General features: G+C 37.3%; 3 protein-coding genes and 1 non-coding gene across 4 annotated transcripts; 1 reads left to right on the plus strand and 3 right to left on the minus strand.

The window, feature by feature from the left end:
- Window positions 1-25: 25 nt before the first annotated feature.
- Window positions 26-3,639, minus strand: LOC116138753. Its single transcript, XM_031424441.1, has 8 exons — window positions 3,162-3,639; window positions 1,799-1,832; window positions 1,413-1,658; window positions 1,135-1,224; window positions 899-964; window positions 596-687; window positions 432-479; window positions 26-324 (listed from the first exon to the last, which is right to left on the minus strand). Exons 1-8 carry the CDS (start codon window positions 3,500-3,502, stop codon window positions 207-209), a joined length of 1,035 nt encoding a protein of 344 aa, XP_031280301.1. The 5' UTR covers window positions 3,503-3,639; the 3' UTR covers window positions 26-206.
- A 2,750-nt stretch (window positions 3,640-6,389) lies between these two features.
- Window positions 6,390-7,490, minus strand: LOC116139327 (short-chain dehydrogenase reductase 3b-like). The gene is made up of 2 exons (XM_031425011.1): window positions 7,418-7,490; window positions 6,390-7,310 (listed from the first exon to the last, which is right to left on the minus strand). The coding sequence occupies exons 1-2, from the start codon at window positions 7,429-7,431 to the stop codon at window positions 6,539-6,541; spliced, it is 786 nt and encodes a 261-aa protein (XP_031280871.1). The 5' UTR covers window positions 7,432-7,490; the 3' UTR covers window positions 6,390-6,538.
- Window positions 7,491-9,709: 2,219 nt separating this feature from the next.
- On the minus strand, window positions 9,710-9,782 carry TRNAA-UGC. The gene has a single exon. It is a non-coding gene; the product is annotated as a tRNA-Ala (tRNA).
- Window positions 9,783-9,924: 142 nt separating this feature from the next.
- On the plus strand, window positions 9,925-12,118 carry LOC116138986. The gene has a single exon (XM_031424665.1). The coding sequence runs from the start codon at window positions 10,063-10,065 to the stop codon at window positions 12,007-12,009; it is 1,947 nt and encodes a 648-aa protein (XP_031280525.1). The 5' UTR covers window positions 9,925-10,062; the 3' UTR covers window positions 12,010-12,118.
- The last annotated feature ends 1,188 nt before the right edge of the window (window positions 12,119-13,306 follow it).

The following is a 13,306-nucleotide window of genomic DNA, read 5'->3' on the forward strand; positions in this document are numbered from 1 at the left end:
AACACATATCTGATGATATTTCATATACGTTAAAAATGTATATTATATAAATAAATAAATATGTATTTATGCAACAAACCACTCGGACACTATTCAATGACAGACAGCAATAATTTTCCAGAGGGGACAGGCTTCAATATTCCCAGCTTTACATTCTTCATTCTTCACAATCAGAGTGAAGAATGAAAGACATTTATCACAAGAAACTAGTATGACCTCAAGAAAGCATGAGGAAACCACCTGGGAAGAATTGTATATTTGGCCTTCATAATCAGTGCAAATATGCCATAACAGGGTATGTGAATCACGGCCATAGAGAAATACCTGTAGGGCAGAAATATTCTATTAATTTTATATCAATTCTATTGAAGGGCTAAAAACGGGATTATCAAACCCATGTTAGAATTGAAATTGAGATAACAATAGTATACCATAAAGGAGCCCAAGGTGTGTTCAGCTCGAGGAAAGGATACGGCCACCTGCAAGAGGTTCGAAATATGTCAACAAATCTTGAGCCGAAATGGAAAATATGTAGAAGCCAGTTTAACTATCATTTTAAAATATAGGACAGAGTAAATCTAATAATTAGGGTTACCATGAAAAACCACAGGCGTGAATGACCCATTGGAAAACAACGTAGAGACAGCTCCACTGGACAAAGTATGCAAGCCGAAACCAAGGAAATGGCTGGAAAACAAGATGGAAATAGGCATCACCCAACCTGTGAAAGCATAGTATACTAAAGGAATTCCAGAGATGTTAAATATCAAAAATTAATCTTTTCCTCGCTTGGAAACTATACTTCTGGTTCATTAAACAAAACAGCTGTTAACTACGCTGTGTTCTTATTTTATGAATGGTAGTAAAGGCCGCTTATAATGGATTATGCTCTACTCACAAGGTTATTGAGCGCCGAGTCTAGCAGAAGAAAAGCAGCATTCAATGTGTGCATGCAACCCATCAACTGCCAAGTTCAGATAAATATTATAACACAGATTAGACTAGAGGACAATTGCGAGATGAAGCCAAAGAATTGTAAATATAGATATATGGAAGCCAACTTTGTAATGGAATTTTGGATTTTTTTTCGGTTAATGCAACTGAAATTTTGACAATAAAGAAGTGGACTCTCACCATGTTCAGGGCCAGATGAGCATTTGATAAAAATGGTACAATAACACACCAAAATATGATATCTGTTAGGATAACAGCGCCCGCACAAGCCTATACAAAAATTAAAATAAACACAATAAAAACCAGTAAGTAAAAGCATATATTAAGATTTGGCTATGGAATAGAGGCACTAGGATGAAAAAGAATAAATTAAAACAAAATAACCAAGTAAGTTAAGATTTGGGGGCTGAAAGACGTGGGGCACTTTTGGATTGATATAAGCGTTTTGAAGGATTAACCTGATAGATAGTTTGCATAAGATATCCCCAAAATCCGGCTCGGTGTTGAATGACCTCCTCAGCATAGTGGCTTTGCAATTTGATGTTACCTTTTATTTCTTTTTCCCCATAAGTAAAACTGTTTGTAGTTATACTTTCTTCAACATCCCTTCTCAGAAACTCTTCCCTTACCCCATTTACCCCATTTGCAGAAGGGGGTTCCTTTCGATAAACCCAACATCCATATGCAGATACAATTGTCCCCACCTACACAGTATAATTCATCAGTGGCTTTAAAATGAGTTTGGTGTTAGTTAATTTTACTAGTATACACGATCATTTTTAATGAAGGCAAAAAGAGACCAAAGCAAACAAAAATAAAAAAGGGGATTAAGTGCTTGACGTACCCCAAAATAGATCATAACTAATGTAAATGTCCACCTGCAGATCAATTATACCACCAAAAAAGGGAATTTATCAGTAACAATAACTCCAACAGAAAGGTTGGTTGCACATGGGGAAAACAAATACCCCAATGCTAAATCACAAAAGTATTTCACTTACACTTAGAATCTCCACACTATGACAAGCCCTCAAATAGTATGAAAACATTGTTTTCTCAGTTAGTTAAGAAAAGATTCATTTCAAGGAACATGAAAAAGAACTTGCAACAAGCCAAAATTTTATTTGCCTCTCTTAATTGATATTGAGTTGGATAGGAAAATGAGTAAAATTATAAGGGAAATCGGATATGAACTTACTGAGTAACAATCTCATCTATAAGAGCTAAACAATGAAAAGCAAAAGTTCTATAGTTGAGAAGCTAGAGAGGATTGAGCTTTCTCCAACATGATTTCCAAAGATCATCAAAATTCAAAGGCTTTGCTATTACGTTCTCGATAACACAAGAAGCAATAAGAGCTGGGACTAAGATCAGCAAGGCACAAATTGGCACTTGCTATCTAAGTTTAGACTATTAAATATAGCAAACTAAGAACAATGGGAGAATCGGGCAATAAAGATGGCAGGTTTAAAGGAGGTTTTGAAACAAGTCCTCTGCTTTCCTATTGACAAAGCTGTTACAGATTGAAGATACAATATACCAACATGAGATAACAATGAATACATGATCTAGGGACTGATTTGGAAACTACAGAAGCAATCTTTCGAAGTGCTCCTTTAGTCATTGGCTTCCACTGGTTAAATAAAATTAAAAAAATTAATAAGCAATCATTACTTTAGCAAATTAGTTTCAGCAGTCAGATACTAGAAGAAGATTATATAACATAATAGTTAAAGATTATAGAGTGTAACGTTAAAAATATAGCTATGGTGGTACAACACTACTATTGACCAGGTAATTTCTTAAACTAGCCTGTAATTTTGTTTTATTTTTTCATCATTTATGAAAGACAAATTTCTGACTATTACTGATAATATATTAAATTGTTGAATGTGCCTTGTCTCATGCTAAGATCGGTCGGTAGATCATAAAATATTGTCTTAGTCAAATTAAGGTTTTTAAAATGTTGTATGGACTATTAGTTCGCCACCAGATAGTCCAAGATTCTTTTTCTCGTTCTTCAATACCCTATACAGTATTACATTAGCGTTAATCAGAAGTTTTCTAAAATTTTGATTAATTAGCCTAATTCCAAGCAAAGATGTACTCATTACGAAGATATAAATTCAAAATATACTGATAGATTGTAAAAACCGCAATATCAAATTAATTAATACTGATTAAAGTGAACTGATGTTAGAACTTACTCAGTATAGTAGACAAAGATGGTTGCACCCCAATCTGCAATATCCCATGACAAGAATCCGGCCATGGCTACTAAGGACACGAAACGAGTCAGCAGGAGCCATCCAGGGTGCACCCCCTTCCAGCAACTGGTCCAAAGCTGGGAGGAACCAACATGAGCCTTAGGGGTGGCACGTACGAACGCATCACTGTCTGTTCGAGCCGCTATCAGGCTTTCATAAATGGTATTATCATCGCATCTGGAGGAACGTTCCTTCCTCCATATCACCCACAAGGAGCCAATAAAAGAAGCAGCCACAATGCCAAAACAAACGAAATCATACCAACACACCACCAGTGCCATGGTGACCGCCGCCTCTTTGGCTCTGATCAATACTATATATGTGTGTGTTGTCCTGGAGGATGTGATAAAATTTATCTCAAAGAGAGGAAATGCAGTTGTTCATTTTAGGTGTATGCTTTACAAGTTGCTTAGCTGATGAAGATTTTAGATAGTGGCTTGAATTTAATATGGGACTGGTAGTTTTGACTGTCTGGCTAAAGATATAGTAACAATAAACAAATAAAAGTGACAAGTAGGGAACACTAGTCATTCTGACGTTGATAAATTATGTGAAAGATAATCACTTAGGGGTGGATATAAGCAACTATCTAGACACTCAAGCTTAGCTCGTGATGAATAGTATTGAGTTTGAGTTTGAGTTTGAGTTCGAGTTTAAATACTTGGGCTCGAGCTCAAGCTAACGAGTATGAGTAGGTATTTGAGCTCGAGCTTCGAGTTTATTGTGAGAAGAGGATTGTTTGTCATTTTAAAAACTTGAAAAAAAAAGTTACAAAACTTGTAATTTGGCCCTTCGAACGCGATGAGCCTATCGAGCCAAGCTTCACCTGGATCGAACTCGGCTCGACCCCTTAAACAAGCTACTCGAGCTTGAGCTTCATTCGATTGACTTTGAATTGAGTCTGAGTTTTTCACAAGCCAAACTTGAGTAACTCACGAACTACTCAACTCGCTTCTCATTCTTAAATTCACGATAAAGAGTAAAGATGGAACAATTGTTAGGGTGAAGGTGAACCCAAGTGTTAATTAATAGTACCCTGAGGAGATTATTCTCAGTTTAAAGCAAATTTTGATGGAGAAGATTGATGATATGTCTTCTTCAATGGTTACAATACTGTGTGATTAGTTCCACTCAATTCCAGGACGTGCTTTTCCAACTTACAGTTTCACTAGGCTTTCCAGTACCTATTTGTTTTCAGTAAATTAATTAAGCGAGGCATATATGTTACTAGGAATGAATTTTGAGATTCATTCACAATATCAGCGGGTCAATTTTTTTTTTAACAATCAATTTGTATGCTTTGTTTTCTGTGTGTATAATCTCCTATTCAGTACGTCAGTTGATTGAAAGATAAAATGAATTTCCTTGCAATTTTGACACGGTGTTTGTTAGTTTTTAAAAAATTAACCTTATAATATTATTGGACAGTCTATTTGCGCTCTGGGCCACACAATTTGGGTAGACGTGGGCTGTAGGTTGAAGAAATTGGCAAAAATCATGTCGCCAGAACCCAGAACATGGAACTGAATGGTTGGTGCTTTACTTAGGCTGTAAGCAACAAAAGAAGAATTTCCAAGTTAAACTCGTAAGTCTTTATCATTTCAATGTGTTCATATATTCTCACGAAAACACAGAATATGTAATTACCATGTTGATTTGACTTATTGATACTTGATTTTGATATCAACGATTGATTTGATTTATTAATGCTTGATTTTGATAACAATTCATATGTGTAAAGTATTAAACTGATTTAGAAATTACATGTGAATGGAAAGATGCAAGAAAGTAAATAGAATATGAGTTTTAAAATAGTTCGGATGCTTAAAGCGAATCCTATGTCTACTATTTATATATATATATATATATATATATATATGAGTTACAGGAGGTCGCGTATAGCGAATAGCGAGCAGAAGTACAAAAGAATAATTATTCAAAGAGAATATCAAGTCAGTTTCTTTCTCGCAGGTTAACTATGTTATGGGAATCAAATGTTACAATCAGAATGCGAGTTTTTTTATCCGAATCCCGAAAATGAGAGGAGGAGCTCTCTATTTATAGTAGAATGTTTCAGGGTAATGATTACAAATCTATAAGTGGGCAGGTGTAATACAATTCTTACCGCGCTTCCCACTGGTTGATTATATAGAATATATCCTCAAATCGCGTAGGGTTTAGACAGGTGAACGACTCTCATCCACTTATAGATAAAGCTTGAGTTTGCCAAGTTGATGACAGCTATACTCTTTCTGTCTTTGGATGATGTGACAGCTCTTAAACAGCACAAAGTCTTCCTAAACTCAGATTGATACTGATTGACATAAGCTCGCGTTAGTCCTGATTTTTTATGCATAACAGACTCATTAACACTTTTTTACATTGGTTGATCTATTATTTTTTTTATGAGGAGAAATAATAATTAATTACAAAATTCGAACAACAAGACATTCACAATCACATAACATGTATAACACATGTAGAATAAATGGTAACCAAGAAGAAGCATAACTTGTTTTTATAAGTGAAGACAAATTGTTTAATTAAATGCCCCAACCCCGAAACCAAGTAATTAAAGCGATGCCTTCAAGTGAGTAGTTTTAACACAAAAAACTAGAAATCACATGACAGTTGTCCCCTGATTCGGTGTAAAGGCCACATACTACTTAATTCCTACGCCGTAATACATGCTAACCACATTACACTTGCTTCCACAGCCCTCTAAAACAAATATATATAAATTTCGCACAAGAAAGAAACCATCGTGGCTTCCTTCAGCAAGTCCGAGTCCAAGAACGTAAGTTGCGGGAGCCTTCACATCATCATATATATATATATATAAACAGCCAAAATTATAGGTTGACAAAATTATGCCTCCGTAATTTGGGACTACAACTGAAAAGACGAGCTTTCTTATTTTTGGGTTGGCATGTGCGATTTGTTTATAAGAAATTTGTATTGAAACGGCTCTTCAGATAAATAAGACAATTAGTATCTCTCTTTTTTTCAGGGTTTATTTGTCCTTTAATGAAAACAGAGCTGAAAGAGAAGCAGAGGAGGGGGAGTGGGGTGTCTGTGGATGCATGAAACTACAAGATTGATGAATCTATGATTTGGGTAATTTTTTTTATTTTTTTTTCAGAAAAATTATAATAATAACATTGCAGATTACAAGGAAAATGCACATGCGAAGTGCAGGTAACAAGGTTTGACTTGATAATAAAAATACTTTAGTTTTACATGGAAGCAATAAATTAATGCCAACCAGACATAAAATATTGGCTGATTGGCTCCTTCATTCTGAAAAGCCATCGCACTTAGGTTGAATAGCTGTGATTAACCACTGTGAAGCCTCCATCAACAGCTAAATTGTGGCCACTTATGTAAGCAGATTCATCGGAAGCCAGAAATAATGCAGCCTCCGCAATGTGCCCAGCCTTTAAGACAATGCCCTTCAAGTTGGCAATAGAACAAGTATTAGCTTCAACTACATCAGGTTTCAAATGATAAGCTGTACATGCAAGAGGTGTGGCAACTCCAAATGGGGAGATGGAATTAACTCTGATACCATAAGCGCCTAGCTCGCTGCAGGCTGCTCTCACTAAACCAACTAGAGCATGTTTTGATATGGTATAAGCATGTGGACCTGTTCCTCCAAGTGAAGATGCAACACTTGTTGTGCATATGATTGATCCTCGAATATTTCTATCCACCATAGCACGAGCTGCATATTTGATTGTGGCTGCTACTCCCCGAACATTTGTGGCCATGGTGTTGTCAAATCCACTAATGTCAAAATCCAGGATGCCACCAAATGGGCCTATGATTCCAGCATTGCTGAATAAAACATCTAACCTTCCATATTTCTCCAAGGTGTAACTCACTGTTTCCTCAACTTGCTTTTCATCTCTCACATCGCAATGGTGATAACAAACTTTGTCTGTGCCGATGGATGCAACAACTTGGTGGCCAAGTTCATCTTGGACATCGGCAGCTACAATAAAAGCTCCATTCTCAGCAAATAATCTCACTGCCTCCTCACCGATCCCACTAGCTGAACCAGTGATAAGCGCCACCTTACCCTCCAACCTGAAAAATCATACGACTACTTCAGATTGAGATTTAAGTGGACATACAAGATAAAGATTGTTAATGAACAGGCAGATCTGAGAGGAGTTAAAGTAAGAGATGTTTACCTTGGCTTAGACATTGATGAAGTTCTAGTTCTATTGATATCGACTCTTGCTCAAAATTCTAAACGGCTCTTGGATCTGCTGTTTGTATTACCTTCTGGTCCCTCAAATTTATAAGGGCCGCAGAGCAACATAATGTTGACTATATATGAAGACATTTTATAATTTAGCCATCTTAGAATTTAGAAAAATTAATCAGGCATCCGTTCAATCAGCAATTCATGGAAGTAACTTGTTTAAATTAATTGAAATATTTCTATTCTCTGCATAACTACTACTAGCAATGCATTCAATGTCCTATTCATAAAATTTCATAATATTTTAAGGTTTAACTTTAGTTTATTGCAACTGGGTCAATAGTTTATTCAATTCATGTAGCCATTATCACATGATCACATTGTTATAACAGTCGATAACAGCAACGGGAACAGTTAGAAATCTATGTATTTGGCTCCACCTTCACACTTTTTCTGTATCTTTAATCGGGATAATAGAATAGTTGAATAGAAAAAGTGAAGTTGTCAATTATTGCTTTTACCATTTCAACAGCCATGAAAGTTGGCTACACTCTGATGACCCTACCATCGTTAAATAGGCTGTGGTGCTCGAGTTATTGCTAATACTATTAACACTATACGCTGTAACATTATTGTTGGCTCCTGATTTTAAGTAATCACCATTGATGAAAGGGAAGATCAATTCAAAATCATTTCTTTTCCCTCCAGAATTGCTCCTGCCCTCTTTTCTCCATTGTCGTCTCTGCTTTATTTGTTTATAGTGGTGAGTAATTGTTATTTATTTTGGGTTTGAGATATTATACTGATCATTGTGTAGGCCTTCTTCGCGTGGGCTTAAAATACTTTCGGCCTGCATCAAGACTGGGTGACGCAAACTGGAGTAATATTAATTTTTCTTTCTGACGCCATTTAAATTAACAGTGTCTCCTCATCAAATTTCTCTCCTTCTTAATGAAAAAGTTTCTTCAAGTACTCTTCTGCATAAATATAAATTTAGAATACAAAAATCCAACTTATAGAGAGTATCTGAATCCAAAATGACAACTAAGAAAAGAGGAGATGAAAACCTTCAGCTGTAAGCCTGTAACTGTTAAAATAGACATACATTCATCAAAACCATCAAAGATACCATAGTCTTCCAAATTAATACTAGTTTTATGTTTCAGTAATATGCTTCAATCCTTTCACCATTACTTTATAACACAAACTGATTTATCCAAAGAAATACCAAAAACAACATCATCACTAGGACAGTACATATGTAGATTGTGGCAAGTTGAAGTCTGTAAAGCTTACTGTTGAAAGCTAGAACAGATCCTCGAAACAACTGCTACCAAAGAAAAAAAAAAAAAAAAGTGTAAAATACAGAAGTTTGACACCAAAGAAGATAAAAGCAATGAAAGTATAATAAACACTTGAAATTAGAACCTAAATTACTAATATTATAATGTTAAAAAAATTGGAGGGAATAGTATAATTATTTCAAGACTGAAATAATAACTGACATAATTGACTTTAATTGCTATTTGCTATTAGCCATAATTGAAAGATTTAATCACTTGTAGTGTTTTGGGTGTTATATTGTTGGAGTGATGTTTTGCTTAGTGTACGAGACAGACCCCTGAAAAAATTTATTTCTTCAGTGTTTCATGCATGTAACATGTTTATTAGTACAAATTTGGATAATTCATTTCGGGATTTGTCCTGACTCATCCCTACCTTTAATCACTTAAGCTTATGAATATCGCTTCAAAGTTATAGACGATTGTCAGAACTTGAAGTGACTTCACAAAAGCTTTTCAATCTGAAGGCAAATCTGGAACTTTATTCTAAATTTAGTGGATTTGATATGCAACATTAACAATGCTTGCCTTTTCGACAATAACAAGGGATTTAATATGGGTAAAAAAAACAAAAAGTGTTTGCCATAAATTCTGCTGCCTAAATTATTATTTCCACGAGAAGTAAACAAAATGTAGTCATCACATAAGATTGCTGTAGAGTGTAGACACATTACAACCCTACTATTTACAAAGTATTGTCTTATAGTACAACAACCGTTGATTTCTTCGAGGACTTTAAAAGAACATTAATAATAATCAATTTCCTGTTTAAAATGTGTCATTGACATTAAAGTTGCTAACAATTGAAATTAAATCAACTCGCGCGCATTATTCATTTTATATAAATTCATCAAAGTCTCTTCTTTATCCATTTTGTTATGATTAAATGCATGCAGGTCCAAGTTGTGTACAAACTACAAAACATATAATAACCATGGAGATGCGGGGGATCGAACACCGTGCCTCTCGCATGCAAAGCGAGCGCTCTACCATTTGAGCTACATCCCCGATGTTCCCAGAGGATTAACAAGTATTTAATATAACTTTATTTAACAAGCTTTATTTTGACAATTTGACCAAATGACCCAGGTAAAATATGGGAGGCTAGCTCCTACGCACCATCAGGTCCACAGCCAAAAGAAATATGCTACGTCAGTTCCTACGCAACACCACATCCAAACAGATATCCTTGGACTTATACATATCCATTAATTGTGGCCGCTTCTTCAAAAGCTCCACCACAACCATCACCAGTACGATCTCCAACACTCCCACTTTACTACTTCCAATGGATCCCAAAGGCACCATCCTCTTCACTACTCTGGGCAGACCTTCCTACGGTTTCGATATCTTCTCTATCAAATTACCATTTAATTCTCAACACATCATTGAACACCGCCTCACCGATGCTACTTCCATCAATTTCAATGCCCAATTTGTCAACTCCAAGGACCAAACCATCATTTTTATCTCCGAGCGTTCAGGTGCGCCCCGTATTTACTTGACTGGACCTGCCTCAACCAAAACGGAGCAGCTACCATCTATACCCAGCAGCCTCTTCCACGACCGCCCCATCATCAAAAACGACAAGCTTTACTTCATTTCAGCTCACAAACAGCCCGATCAACCCTTCAAGAGCTGGTCCGCTCTTTACTCATCTGATCTTAAGGGAAGCAAATTCATCAGATTGACCCCACATGGAGAAGTTGATTACAGTCCTAGTGTTTCTCATACTGGCAAATTTATAGCAGTTGCCTCATATGGGTCTCGTCCTTGGGGTGGTGAATTCCATGAGATTAATACGGATATAGTTGTCTTTCAAGAATCCGATCCGAATAAGCGTATAATTGTTTGTGAACGAGGTGGGTGGCCCACCTGGTCTGGTGACTCCACCATTTACTTTCATCGCCAAGCTGATGATGGGTGGTGGAGCATTTTCCGCGTCGATTTCTCTGAAAATCTTGAATTTTCTGGTTTCCCGAAAGCTCCTATCCGTGTGACTCCACCTGGGGTCCACTGCTTTACTCCAGCGGCTTTTCACGATGGTAAAGGACTCGCCGTTGCAACTCGGAGAAAAAGCAAGAATTACAGGCACATTGAGATTTTTGATCTCGAGTCCAGGCTGTTTCACTCCGTGACTGAGTCACTCAACCCGAATTACCACCACTATAACCCGTTTGTCTCCATTGATTCTGATTTTCTGGGTTACCACCGGTTCCGAGGTGAGTCAGCTCAAGGTGAATTAATTGCTCCGCATCTCGATCCGGTAATATCTCCGATCAAAGAACTCCGGATGCTTAGAGTCAATGGGTCATTTCCTTCTTTCTCTCCAAATGGTGATTTGATCGCATTGAATCCCGATTTTGAATCGCATAATGGTGGTGTGAAGATTATAAAATCCGACGGTTCAAAGCGATGGACTCTCGTTAAAGATCGTATATGTTTCTACAACTCTTGGAGTCCCACGGAGAAACACATCATATATACCTCAGTGGGTCCAATCTTTGAGTCCGTGAAGACGACGGTTCAGATTGCTCGTATCTCATTCAGTCCCGCAAACCTAATCGATGGTCATGAAGAAATCCATTGTGATGTAAAAATCCTTACGAAAGAAGAAACGGGTAATAACGCCTTTCCTTCGTGCTCGCCAGATGGCAAGTTCCTCGTGTTTCGCTCTGGCCGGTCCGGTCACAAGAACTTATACATACTAGACGCTGTTAACGGTGAGCTTAATGGCGGTATTCGTCAGTTAACAGAGGGGCCGTGGATAGACACAATGCCAAGCTGGTCACCTAACGGTGACCTCATAGCTTTTTCTTCCAACAGACACAATCCGGATAACGTCGATGCGTTTAGTATATATGTCATCAAACCCGACGGCTCTGATCTTAAGAGAATTAACGTGGCAGGATCAGACGCAGACAGGGAGAGGATTAATCACGTGTGCTTCAGTGGCGATGGAGAGTGGTTGTTGTTTACTGCTAACTTGGGCGGTGTGACAGCTGAGCCAGTGTCGTGGCCTAATCACTTTCAGCCGTATGGAGATCTGTATTTGATGAGATTGGATGGGAGTGGGTTAAGGAGGCTGACATGGAACGGATATGAAAATGGGACGCCAGCATGGAACTCTGGGATTGAGTTGGATTTGGGGAAATTGTCATTGTCCGTTGGGGTTGGGGATAGACTGACGGGCCAATTTGATGAGCCGCTTTGGATCTCTTGTGATATTGAATGAATAATGCAGTGCTTTCAATTGAATTGTAAACCCCTGTTGTTATTTGATATAATAAGAGTATGAATCTCTTCTTATTTTTGCTACGTTTGGTACTAAACTTTGTTGTTATTTGATTAATAAGAGTATGAATCTCTTCTTAGTTTTTGCTACATTTGGTACTAAACTTTGTTAGGCTCCATCAAAATGTAGCAGATTTGTTGATTAGGGACAATTAAAAGGATTTTAGATCATTTTGCGTAAACCCGGTCAAAAAAGGGTTTTGTCGTTTGTGAATTCCGAATGCAACAAGGAAATGGAAAGTTTATGTGCTTCAAATCACTTGACTACTCGAGATATACTATTTCTGTGCCTTATGTCATAGGTTGGAAATTATACACCCAAAATGCTAACCTATTAGGTGGAGGAACACCCCCCATTTATAAGCCCAAGACTTTCCCAATACGCTTTTGATGTGAAATTCGTTACATTCTCCCCCACCTAATCCTATAACGCCTTCGTCACAGGTGGGCCCCCCTACCTACCCGTCCGCCTCACTCTTGTGTGGATTCACAATCACACGTGATCGCCCCTACGTAGGCGCTTGGCGAGATATCAAAAGACGAATCGGGTATGCTTTGATACCACTTGTCACGGGTTGGGAGTTTCACACCCAAAAGGCTAACCTATTAGATGGAGGGACACTCCCCATTTATAAGCCCAATGTCAACCCGACTGTTTCCCTTCGAACTCGTGCAGCCTTAGGTGTCAATCTCCCGACAATTGCCCTAAGTCAGCCTTGCTCGCTCAAGCTTCTAGCCCTGCAAATAAGAGAATACCCACACAAACTCACAAGAGATGCTAGAAGAGAATTTTTTTACTAATGAGAGAAAGTTTTACAATTATTGGATGGTTTGGTTAAATGAAGGTCTCCCCCTTTTATAGTAGATGGAGCTTACAATGGACGGTCTAGATCTTCCACAATCAACGATGGAGATTGTAACGCCCACATGGAGGTACGTAATTTAATTGATGCTCTTATACCTTTAGTTGATTTTTACTAAAGTTATTTTAAGAAAATGTGAAAAAAATGCATTAAACTTGCATTAAGGGTAAAATGGTCTTTTCACTCAAAATTAGTTGAAAAAGTGAGGAGCGAAAATAGATAGAATTTCATGGAGAATGCAATAAAAATGAGGGCATTATGGTAATTGACTAAGGGACATAGATAAAATTTTAAAGAAATGCAAGGACAAAATGAGAAACTATATATAATTTTATGTTATATCAAGGATTGAAGAGTAAAACCCTAGCCACTGTT

This window comes from Pistacia vera, unplaced genomic scaffold (assembly GCF_008641045.1).
Source record: "Pistacia vera cultivar Batoury unplaced genomic scaffold, PisVer_v2 Contig11, whole genome shotgun sequence".
Lineage (NCBI taxonomy): Eukaryota > Viridiplantae > Streptophyta > Magnoliopsida > Sapindales > Anacardiaceae > Pistacia > Pistacia vera.

What these genes read in the sequence shown, in the direction of transcription:
- LOC116138753 (XM_031424441.1), bottom strand. Translation starts at nt 3,502, where the DNA reads ATGGCACTGGTGGTGTGTTGGTATGATTTCGTTTGTTTTGGCATTGTG. An exon ending in TAGTTATGATCTATTTTGGG is followed by an intron (nt 1,659 to 1,798) that starts GTACGTCAAGCA and finishes TATACTGTGTAG; the next exon opens with GTGGGGACAATTGTATCTGC. An exon ending in ACTCGGCGCTCAATAACCTT is followed by an intron (nt 688 to 898) that starts GTGAGTAGAGCA and finishes CTTGTTTTCCAG; the next exon opens with CCATTTCCTTGGTTTCGGCT.
- LOC116138986 (XM_031424665.1), top strand. Translation starts at nt 10,063, where the DNA reads ATGGATCCCAAAGGCACCATCCTCTTCACTACTCTGGGCAGACCTTCC.